This window comes from Perca fluviatilis, chromosome 2 (assembly GCF_010015445.1).
Source record: "Perca fluviatilis chromosome 2, GENO_Pfluv_1.0, whole genome shotgun sequence".
Classification (NCBI taxonomy): Eukaryota; Metazoa; Chordata; class Actinopteri; order Perciformes; family Percidae; genus Perca; species Perca fluviatilis.
In genome coordinates, this window is record NC_053113.1 from 47,336,426 (window position 1) to 47,348,962 (window position 12,537).

Consider the following 12,537-nt stretch of genomic DNA (forward strand, 5'->3'; position numbering starts at 1 on the left):
CGCTCTACTCGATCTTAAAGTTATTAATACTAACACTCCGATTTTTGACAGTAACAGCTATTACGCACCGGAGGTGGTGCGACCTCTGCGACTACCCGATTGGGTTGGTGGTAAATGGTAGTAATAAGCTTAGTTAGCAGTCAACACTTAAAACTAAAGGAACTACAGGTTAAGCCTTTCACCTGCTCCTTGAATCAACTTGTTCACAGTTAATTTTCCTTTGTCACCACAAAGGAATTGAGCCCTGGTAGCAATCTCTTTACTAGAGGTAAAATGAGTCGCTTTGAGTACCAGAGGCTGGAGGCGAAAGCTTCCAAAGAGCCGACCGACACAGTCCTGCAGAATGTGGTCGCTTGTCTCATCCTAGACTCTGAAGAGAATAACCGTGATGGTTGTGGAACTACCTGCGATGAAATACTCCAGGAACTATTAGCTTACGTGGCACAGCCGTCTTGGATGCTAAAAGCTTGCATACAAGGCCTGCTTGGCCAATTGGTGCTAATCTATCAGAGCCGAACCAATCGGCAACGCGCTGTCCTCCAAGCACAGCTCGCACTGCTGCAAGACAGCTATGAAGCTGAGCAGCGCAAAACAGCCTGGCTTAGACAGAGAGTACAAGCCAGGCGTGATGAGGTCTCCCGGTTAGAGGAGAGCCGTGAGGACCTCTCGGCACAGCTCCGGCGTGCCAAGCAAAGAACAGCGTTCTATTCTCCTCCTCCTTGGTCTCCCCACAATCAGAGACACCATTTCTCTCCGCCACCTCGGCGAAAAACCCACTTGTCTTCTTCAGAGAAGAGACCGTTCTTCATCTTTTTCGTCCTCCTACTCGGAGAGACCGATCTTGTTCATCTCCACTACCTCGGCGGAGAAAACCCTCTTCCTCACCTTCCCGGAGGAGGGACCCTTCTTCTTCATCTCCTCCCCCTCGGAGGAGAGATCACCACTCCCCTGCCAAAAGGGGGAGGAAGGTCTTGCAACATCAGAGGAAAACAGGTAGAATCAGAGTTCCGTCCACTGACAAACGGTGCGAGCCACAAAGCTCGCCATCCCGCTTTGATCAGACTCCATCCCCACTGCCAAAGGGGAGATGCCGTCCTCAACTGAGTGACTATGATTCTCCTGTTCTGAACGACCCCCACCGGCTCCAGAGACATGATCTGATCGAGCCTTGGCTGCATGATACTCTCCAACTACGACAGAGTGACCGGTGTGACCGAACGGAACGGGTAAGTATGCTGACACCTTCACACGTCCAAGAATCACGTGATGCTGCCTTTGACCCTGAGCCTGACCCTCCTACCACATCCAACGGTCCAGCTGACCTGGATGAACCTACTTGGCTCCCCTCGGAGCCTCCAGTCACTTCGGTCTACTCAGAGACCACGGCTAGCAGCCTAGTGAACTCCAGTAGGGAGGTGTCAGAGCTGGTCATAGGTGAGAGTTATCAAGAGCCTCTATCGGGCCGTTTGCTGGAAACAGGTGCTCCACTCCTCAAGGAGACACCCAGCTAATTTCTGATTGCAACATCCTGCTTCCTGAAGAAACCATAACTTCTCCACTCGTTAAAAGAGGAAGAAAACCTCCAAACCTTGTGCGGTAAAAGTGGATCAAAACTTTCACCCACTGCAATGGATACTTTGTGTAGCTCAAAGCCACGCTCTGCCTGGACTCCACCCCCACGAAAGGGGGAGGGAGCTCCCGATGACTCGGACAACACGCGTCCACCCCCAAAACAAGGTCTGTATCCAGCAGAACTGTCAGACCCCTCAAAGGGGCCTGACACTGATTCGTCATCAGCAGAACTAGACCAGGGAGGGGTCCTAAAAGGAGCCCAGAGTGCTCCCCGAAACCACGACGCCTAGCGCCTCACAAACCCCTCCCTTGACATCCTGGGAAGACCCTGCCCACAAGGGCAACGCCCATGGCACAGATACCGCAGCAGGGGAAAAAGGGGGTGTGAACACCCTAGCCCTGCTGGACTGCGTCTCCAGAATAAGTCAGACACATTCTAACACTTCTGCAGAAGTCGTTAAAACAATGCTTCCCCTCAGTACACCAGTATTAGGCGTAGCATTCAGTGGTAGCATTCCCAGCTACCTGCCTGATAAACCGCCCATCACAAAACCTGTTTTGGTCGATATCATACCCCAGAGGATGACTCTGGTGCATCCTAGTCCCATCTGTGTAAGAGACACAGAAGACTTGGGCAGCGGTCACAACCAACTGAGGCCAAGCCCACTCGCTGACAGCCACCGGGGACACATTCAGGCTCAGGTCGACACCCTGAGGCCACTTGACCCTGCAGGCAGTCTGCCAGCCCCAGACGGACAAGTCACCGTCGTTCATGAGCAAATGGCCATGATTCTTCCAGAGCCTGATCCTGGCTCTGACCTTTCCTAGCCGCCGGCGAGCACACAGCCGCCGCAGTCTGGTAGCCTCGACTTTTCCAACCCTCACAGGTCTTTCCTTTCATCGCTGAACAACAGCGATGCACCGTGCCACACCTGTATGGTTAAAGGTGCACACTTTTATGGCGCCACGCCCACAGACGTGCCCATACCACTTTGGCCAAAGAATGCGGCCGTCAGGCCAGACTTGCACCATCACTTGCGCCCACCTGACCCACCTCCAGCTTTTTCACAGCAAAACCACTGCCTTTCTTCAGAGTCCCCGCAGACTCTCCTCAAGGTGGCTGGAGCAGGCGCCTTCTCTGTACTCCAGGGAAAGGGGGTCATACACTTATGGCCCCACCTCCAGGTAAACTTGATTGGCCCAGTTACCAGAACTGGGCGAGGTACCCAGTACCTCCTCATCGTCACGGCCAGCCTCACCATGTGGGTTGAATGCCTTTCAGCACCCAACTGCACAGCCGTGACAACCACGGTCCTGCTCCTGAACCACACGTTCACTCAGACCAACTCCACATGCGAACCTCACTCCCAGGAGAAGAGCAGCTTCTGCACCTGGAAAGGGGGAGGGAGGCTTTCCCCCCAAGAGGGTAAGACTCAAAACCAGTTGAGTCATAGGGATAGCTGCATGCCTCACCTCACTCTGTTGACATGCACTTCCATCCTAAAACTTTTCAAACAGTAATCAAACTACCTCAAAGCTTCGGTAGTAAAATTCTTTTCAGGATACCGTTTACTGTTAATTCCATTCTGTTCCTCAAGAACCCAGTGCATGCTTTAGACTGTCAGGTGTCACAGAAAACACAACCAGGTGCTAGTAGCGAGCGATTTAATGCGAAGCATCGGTAGAGAAGGAATCTCTTCGGTCAACAAACTCGAGCCTTGTTGTAGACCCATAAATCTGCTACTAACCGTATTGTGCGATCTTCACAGGTACATCTGACGTCTAGTCTTGGCAGTGCAATTCCAAATTTATGTAGCTCATAAGAATGAGAGATAGGACTCAATTTTATTTACCTACGCAACAGAAGACAGAATGTATACAGACTAGAGTCTGCATTGAATATTTGTTTTGACTTTAAAACATACATGCACCAGTCCACAGGTACATGTACACAGTCACATGTACATACACTGGTGAACCCCAATTCTTTTCGGGAGTGAACCTGTTAACCCCTAACTACTTCACTTTCCTTTCCTATCTTCCTTCATTTTTCTTTTGTTTTTGTTTCACTATATTTTGGGTTAATGTCATATTGAAACAGCTACAATGATTGTACAAAATTCTTACCTATTATGTTAAGGATTGATTTTGTTTAAACATTTGGTGTTTAGCTATAGTTAGAATTTTGTCTGCCCAGACACTGCCTCATTTGTCTGCCCAGACACTGTAGCCTCAGTCAACATATGAACATTATGAACTTGTGAACTGTATCTCATTCCCAGGAAGGCATGGACTATGTTGATATCAGTTTAACCTTTTCTCCCATGAACTGTATGGTCCTTGGTTTGCTCCAAAGACCGGGGACCAACCGCTCTTCAGAGCAAAAAGGGGGACTGTTGGGGACCAAGAAGCTGATTAAACGGTGATTTGGCTCAGACTGAGCTGACTGCAGAGACACAGGGAAGGCAAGACAAAGGATCTTGGCCTACATGTGAATCCCAAAGCCAGTTTCACCAAACTCCTACAGGCAGAGACGCCAAGATGGAGATTCTACCTTCACTAGTCCGGACTAGCTAGCCAGCATCACCTCGCTGGTCGAGTTGAGCTGGGACAATTTTATATCGGTCTGATATACAAAGGGGATCCGAGGAAATACTGGCCGGGTATTCCCTCTATCTGCAGCGGGTTTAATCAGCCTGGATTCAAGAAAAGGACGGCGTTCTGTTTCTTGCTTGTCGACCTGGATTACGTCCCGTCCACTGCTCTGGGCGAAACGGATCGTTAAACTCTGGCGAGAGATTTAACTGACAAACAACGCAATTTAATAAAAAAAATTTTCCCCAATTTTAAATGATGTCGCCAAAAGGAAACTGTGTCAAAATCTGTTTCATCTAAAAAGATAAATTTCGTTTGTTCATCTCACTTCCATTTTATTGCTGCAAAATCAGATTATCAAGCAGACAAACTGACCAACACACATATAATAAGATCCATACTTGGCGTCTGTATAGATACAGTACTGCCACAGAAAATATTGCGATACTGTGCTCTATCGATTTGCTCCCCCACCCCTAATATCTAGCCCCACGCATAAGCAGTGACATTAGAATTAAAATGTCTTTGTCATTGTACGGGTGCACACAACGAGATTCAGGCGCACTGAAATTTATAAGATGAAATAAATAAAAAAATAACAGTAAAGGAGTTAGTAAAAAATACGAACTGTTTACTCACATGCACACATTGTGTCCCACATACACACAGATTTAAACACGCATACACAGTATGCGTATGTATGTTCCCATATTAGACTGTAAGATATTGCACAGAAAAGTATTATGGAAAAACTGTATGTATGGACTCACTTCTTTCTGTTGACCTCCACGTAGTCTTTGGGACAGTCCGCCCTGTCCTTCCAACCAGGCTCAGCCAGGAGTAACTTCTTGAAATTCACCTTCACCCACTTACCAGCAGGGACCTGAATGATTGACAGAGACGAGTAAAAACTTGACGACACAGTGACGGAACGGAACGGTGGTCTGCCACCTTCGATTAACATGTAAATCAATCTAATTGGCAGTTTCATACATCAGTGTTTCCGGTTAGTTTCAAATAACGCCAAATTCATCCATTACAGTGTTTCCTCTAGTCACTCTCAGCAGCGTGCGCTGTGAGTCCATGAACAGGGCGACTGTGGGGAGTTCACACGTTTGTAAAAAAAGCAGGACCATCTGGTTAAATTCAGTTCAGTGGGTGAAAAAAAAAAAATATTTAAAATAACGTTGTCGGTAGCCTACCGGTTACAATCGAACATACAAACATGATTTAGTTTTAATAAAAACCTAGTCTCGCATTGCCAGACCTTCCTCCTCCGCAGTGCTGTGGAGGGTCTGGCCAGTCCACACAGGATTCCGGGATGGGAGAAAAACGTGCTCTGGTTTATTGGCATTTCTTTAAACCAATCACAATCATCTTGGGTGGCACTAAGTGACGGACGGAGCAACGTTGCCTCTGCAAAAAAGCCTCAGGAAGAAACTTGTACGTGTGTACATTCAAAAGTCGTTTTAGTCGTGCAAGAGAAAACTCAGATTGGACAGATAGTCTAGCTAGCTAACTTTATAAAAGTAGCCTTGTAGTAGTAGTAGTAGTAGTAGTAGTAGTAGTAGCAGCAGCCTAAGCCCCCCCTCTCCCCCCACCTGCCAGATCCCACTTTAACCCCTACTGAGAAGTGAAACAGAACAGAGGTCTGTGTCAAACCTATGATACGGCCGTGTAACCTGTCAATTAAACGACGATGTCTCACCTGGATCGACCACTGGCAGAAAGTTCGAGGAGGATAGTAATTTGGGAAGTTGGGAGAAAAGAAGTCGCCTTTCTCGCCCAACAGCTGGCCACCGCATGTTGTACCTGTTCAGAACAACATTTAAGTGTCGGCCTTTGCACAAATATCAAACACTCATGGTGCAGCTGGTGGCAAACGTCGGCCCCTACCTAGACTTCCGCGTGGGATTTGGGAGACTCGTGCTCTAAAACCTGGGTAGTTCAGCTTGTCATTTGTGGCCATCGTCACCAGCATCACATTACCGGAAGACAGAAAGGTCGGTTGTGAAGTGTGCGAGTATTGCCCACACAACCTGAAGAAGAAGGGAAAAAAAAACAGACGAATATATGCACTGTTCATTGATGTGATGGCATGATCCAATTTTGTTTAAATGTTTAAATACTCTTATTGGATCCAACACCAATGGAAATGTAAAATGATGCTTCTGAGGTTTTTCCCGCTAGTAATGAATTATGAATAAATTCTTATTAAATCTTGATTTTAAACACAGCACATCATATTACAGTCTTAAGCCCTCATGTGATTTAGAAATTAACCCCCCCCACCCCTGTATTTTACTCAAATTTGCAGACATTTTCCCCCACATGATGTCAAGGCTCTGTCAAAACTTTAATTTAGGATCGCCAACGCAGCCAATACGACTTCAAATTACAGACATGTCAGATTCACACGCGATAAAGATCACAGACGACCTCCGTAATGATAACAGATTAGTAGAGGTCCCCAGGTAATCCTAGTCCTATGTGAATAGCGCTTTACAGCTAGACAGTATATCACTCAGTCATTTTAGGTCTCCCGAGCAAAGAATGCCACTAATTATTTTGTCATGCACACATGAAAGTTCCTGGTTGTTGCATATTCTTTTTCCGGTTTTGAAAGAGCAATCACGGTTTAAAATTTCAGCTGAATTGCTCCCAGATTTAGAGTACACCAGGGATCTTCAACAAGGGGTCCTCAGAGTTGCTGAAGGGCGGCCGCCAAATTATTGTTCGATAGTAAAAAATAATAACTACTATGTCTGAAAATATACATTAACATGAATCAAACATTATTTGTAAAGATAAATCTTTTTTTTTGATTTACACATGATGATATGCTTATATTCAGATAGTTACACTTAAATATTCACTGTGCTACATTTTAACATTAAAACATGCTGTATAAATATATGAATAAGTCAACAATTATATTTTAATAACTTAGTACCGTATGCACCATAAAAAGCTACGTGTAAAGGCCAGTGTTTCCCGCAGCACTTTGCAGTTCGGACACTCGCACTAAGCTGGGAAAAAAAAAAAAAAAAAAAAAAATTTTTAAAAGGAAAAGGGCCAAGGGGGAAAAAAAAAAAAAAAAAAAAAAAAAACCGGAAAAAAAGGGGTGCATCTCGAAGAGTAGCGCGGACGCGCTTCACACCGCGAGCGGGCACATGTGCCACACGGCCGAAATGAGAGAAAGAAAAAGAGACGTGGTCCGTTGCTGTCTGAAGGAGAACTAGACAGTCGATATCGCGCGTGTCCGTGAGAACTGTAAGTCGTATAACGACTAACTAATGGCGACTGTTGAACACTCTTGCTCCTGTTTGTATTTTATGTGCATTATTTACATGCTACAGTAGTTACACTGCATTAAGATAATGTAATAGTGGGTTTATTGTTATTTGCTAGCATGCGCATATATATATATATATATATATATATATATATATATATATATATATATATATATATATATATATATATATATATATATATATATATATATATATATATATATATATATATATATAATTCCTATGCATTGTGTATGGTAGCCTTCCTGTTTTCTCCCTTTCATTCCATAGTTTGTATACCATTTGTTAAAATTGTTTCAGTTGTTAAGGACAAATATTAGTATATGATAGTATGGTGTTTGTAATTGTAGTAGGGGATCTCTACCCTGTCTCTTTTTCAGCTGAGGAGTCCTTGGCCAAAAAAACATTGAAGACCCCTGGACTAAACTGTTGCAAGTGTAATTGTTCTAGCACGGGCTTAAAGTGATGGTTCGGAGTAATTCACCCTAGGGTCCTTTGCACCATGACCTCGAGCCAAACACCCCCCCAGAAGCTTTTTTCACCTGGGTCTAACATTGGGAGAGTTAGCGTAGAGTAGCGTTAGCCGCTGAATAGCTTAGCGCGGGGCTAATGGACCCACGTTTGTATCTCTTAAATGACCCCCCAATAATACCCGCCGAAATGATACCAAAGGTCTACACTAGTATATATAGGTTATGCTCTCATAAAATGATGGATTGGAAAGTTTGTAAGTACACCAGAAGTTTATGTAAATAACACTTGCCTGCTGGCTTCTGCTCTCTGCTGTTGTTGTTGCGGTGATGTAAGGCGTGTTAGGGGCCGCTCCACAAATTACAACACCGAAAAGAGATGCATCAAAATATATTTTTAATTTAACTTATTTTTTAAGAGTAAGAAGTGCTGTAATATAACTAGCAGAAGACAAGTAATAATTGAGGTAAGTTTGGAGACATTACCTTATTTAATCATTAAATTAATACATATTTTTGTGTTGTATCTCTTTCGTTGTAGTAATTTATAGACGGCCCTAAGCACGTCGCCTAACTGCAGGTAGCACAGCAGCAATAGCAGAGACAAGTGTTCATACAACTTCTGGTGTACTTACAAACTTTCCAATCCATCGTTTTATGAGAGCATAACCTATATATACTAGTGTAGACCTTTGGTATCATTTCGGGCATTATTAGTGGGGTCATTTAAGAGATACAAACGTGGGTCCATTAGCCCCGCGCTAAGCTACTCAGCGGCTAAAGCTACTCTACGCTAACTCGCCCAGTGTTAGACCAAGGTGAAAAAAGCTTCTGGGGGGGTGTTTGGCTCGAGGTCATGGTGCAAAGGACCCTAGGGTAAATTACTCCGAACCATCACTTTAACCCAGGCCATGGTGCCTGTGTGTGCAGAATAAGGACCGATCAGAAGCATCGCATCTGACCAGCAGAGGGCCTTATAATACAAGATACACTCCTCTCTATCCAAATCTAAAAACATGTAGAGGGCCACTGTATGAAAATAAGAGTGCAGAAGGCTTGAAGTTATTTATCGTCTTGAAGCTGTATTTAGCAAAAAAAAAAAAAACTCACTGTTGCATAACGCGGCTCTCAATGGCCACCAAGGAGTCGTAGATTTTGACAAAGTCATTGTTGCAGTCATCCTCCAGTTTCATCGTATCAAAAACGAGCTTGATGACAGAGTTCGGGTCCGCTCTCAGCTGCCACTCAGAGAAGGTGTTGGGGGGATAAGGACTGTCAGGGAAGCCCGGGGACTGGATCTGCCCTATTTGATTGGATTTTGTACGTACTGAAAACCTGAATGACTCTGAGACAAAAACATTGACTTTTAGTGGTGTTCCCATTCGACTCTGTAAATCAGTTGTTGGAATGCAAATTAAATTATGACCAGTTTACAAACTTATTATGCCCAGTTACATAATATCATGCCACTACATTTTCTGGATATGATGAAAAAAAACTTAACTATGACTCATTAAGTGCATTCCTACTAAAATCTTGTGTTTCTCATTAGAGGAAAAACAACAACAAATTGCACGCACAAGTATAACCCATGCTGGGTAGCAAGATCAGCTGCAAACAAAACCCTATGTCAGAAAAATATTCTAATTTAACAACAGACAAGAGATGCTCATCGATAAGGGTTTCAGTTCCAGACCCTGTGAACTATGTGTAAGACATGTTTGCTGTTTTCTACCTATATTCGTAGATTAGTTGTCTAAGATAACTCTAGTAAACGAAATGATAGATAAAAGCTGAGTACTTACTGCTGAACTTTGTTGACAACATTCGGGAATCGATTGCTGCGAGATAAAAACACAAAAATCACATAACTTAGATGAGGATACTGACAGCAAAGTACGTCCACGACATTAGTTTGGCCTTCGGTTGCTTTGATCCTACCTGAAGACATCACATCTTCAAGGACCAGAGAGTTGCTAGGTCCAGAAAATGTACGCTGCACTTTGTCCACTAGCTTCTCCATTGAAGACATGGCACTGTCTACAGATGCCTGTTGGTCCGCAGGGACTTTGAACTCGGACAGGTAGTAGGCAATAACACTGCCTTCACTGAGAGCAATCAGACAAGAATTAAATAGTATACAAATGGAGCAAAGTCAGAAACAAAATGTCACTGTACTAAAAGGGTCAGACACATGTGTATGTGCGGCTATATCAAGACTCGTGTTGGTCTTATATTACTACTACTGTAAATTGGTCAATGATGTCAGTATTATAATGGCTCTTTCCCAAACACAGATATGTAAAAAAAAAAAATTTCTTCCCAGATTTTCTATAAATAATAGCTGTTAATGCAGCTACAATAATTTCATTTGTCTGTATGTTTGTTAAGTTATTTTTCTATACCACAGCTCCTTTGGGTTTATGTTACAGGCTGATACAATTTACACTGAACTGAAACACTAAGGCTTCAGTAAATCCCATCCAGTTTTTTTGGGCAAGGAAATCTTTAAAAAACCCGGCATTCAATAGCAGAGAGCGTACACATGCACAATCATCTGACTTTGCAATGCTCATACCAGAAAATGTTTGGAGATTAGTGTGCCATAAACAGTGGTGCTATTAAATCTGCATGCATGCATACAAAAAACAATCACTTGTTCCTTTACCAGTGGCACTCCAAATTTCAGTTAAACCTGCTAACCAACACTAGGGCTGCACGATACGAGGAAAATATGCGATAACGTTGAATATTGCGATAACGATATTACTTGGGATAAATGAACAGATATTAAATTGTACTCAGTTCTGAATTTCTGCCGCTTTCAGTATTGTGCTAAAATGCAAAGTATTGCTTGTTGGATTTAAAACAAATGAAAAGGATTGAATTGAATATATCAATGCACCACTTAAAATAATTGACAGTTACCTTTTAATGTGCAATTTTCTGCTGATATCTTCTTTCAACTAACACAAAACATCTCTGAGTGTCTATTGCGATATGTTGCAGCCTTTGGCGATGTGTATATTGCGCAAGTCGAAATTGCGATCGCGATTAAAAAAAAAAACAATATATTGTGCAGCCCTAACCAACACACAAGACAGACAAGTGGAATGGAAACATGAGCCTCTTGGTAGAGGTAATAAGAAAAGGATTTGTACCTGAAAGCCTGAACTGTAGATCCAACATAGTATTTTTTCAACTGTGGACTTTTGGAATAGATGGATTTGAGCTGAAAGAGACAGGAGGAAAAATCCCAACAGATCGTGAATGAAGTTTGTTAATAAAAAAAACAAAAAACAAAACACAAAAACAATTCCTGACACGCAGATGGATTCTAGCAGTGGTGTGGAGGCCTGAGCGGCAGTCTTACCTGTGATATCACCTGCTGTGCCAGCGCCTTGAACTCGGAGGTGGTGGAGTTCTCGTAGGCATCTTCGAACACCTGGTTGGTGATCCGCATGGAGCCGCTGTACATCCTCTTGAGTTGCGCATTATCACGGACTGCAGAAACACACAGACACTGTTACTGCACAATTGTCAGATTTCTTTTTGCCTTCTGTCTTTTGAGTTGCGAAGTTTTAAGTCCCCCAGGTGTACCCGTTTCCTTCTAGGTTTCAATCACTTGCATGTGCAAATGATCAGACTGAATAAACAGAATGAAGGTGCACTGGGCGCTAATTTACCAATGAACATTTCATGGTTTATCAAAAACTTGTATGCTTACGTGTTTTTGTTGATTTATCATCATGACAAGAAAAAGGACAGCAGTAAATGTATGCTTTCTCTCCCATTTGATCCATATATTACATCGCCACCAGAGAGGTCCATCTTTTGGTCCTATTTGTTTGTTAGGCATCTCAAAACAAAGTCATTAGATTTCACTGAAATACAGAGAAATCTTAAACCACCAGGGGCCAAGAAACACGTCTATTAATGTGGATCCAGTAAATAATTTTGTTTAACAAAAACTGTGCAAAAGGGCTTTTTTAAAGTGCTCATTATGCTTTTTGGCTTTTCCCCTTTCCTTTATTGTGTTATATATCTTTTGTGCACGTTATAGGTTTACAAAGTGAAAAAGCCCAAATTCCACCCCAAAGGGACTTACCATCTCCAACAGAAAACACTGTTCACAAACTGCTCCAAACAGCTCTATTGTAGAGACAGAGACAAACGTGCGTCACTTTGTAACACACGTTATAATACTCGCATAGCTGCTAGCGTGGCACGCCCTCATACTCTGCAACTGACAAGCTAGCTGTGCTGACCTAGCTACTGCACATGTGCGACTCCCAACAAAGATGGAACAGAAGTGAGATGCCTCCCTCTGTAGCTAAAACAGAGAGCTCAACACACAGGGTGAAAAGAGGTGCTGCAGCAATGTAGCCTTGTGAGACCGTCCTGATCTCGCGAGGTCCAGTTTTCGACTCGCAGATCAGTCTGGCATCTTGAGATAGAGAAAATTTGGAGCTGTTCGCCAAACGACCGACCAATAAGCGTTTAGGTGGGCAGGTTTAGGTGTGACGCAACGAGAAGCGACTGTTCAGTCTAAACAAATGGCAGCTTCCACGGATGAGATGAGC

At 43.6% G+C, this 12,537-nt stretch overlaps 1 protein-coding gene across 1 annotated transcript in view; it reads right to left on the reverse strand.

Annotated features, from left to right (window-relative positions):
- st14a (ST14 transmembrane serine protease matriptase a) overlaps positions 1-12,537 on the reverse strand; it is a 29,142-nt gene that overhangs the window by 10,168 nt on the left and 6,437 nt on the right. Inside the window, 8 exon segments of the mRNA XM_039787634.1 lie at positions 4,938-5,050; positions 5,876-5,979; positions 6,064-6,206; positions 9,065-9,299; positions 9,760-9,795; positions 9,896-10,062; positions 11,116-11,186; positions 11,328-11,458. Of these exon segments, the coding sequence (XP_039643568.1) occupies positions 4,938-5,050; positions 5,876-5,979; positions 6,064-6,206; positions 9,065-9,299; positions 9,760-9,795; positions 9,896-10,062; positions 11,116-11,186; positions 11,328-11,458 (1,000 nt within the window).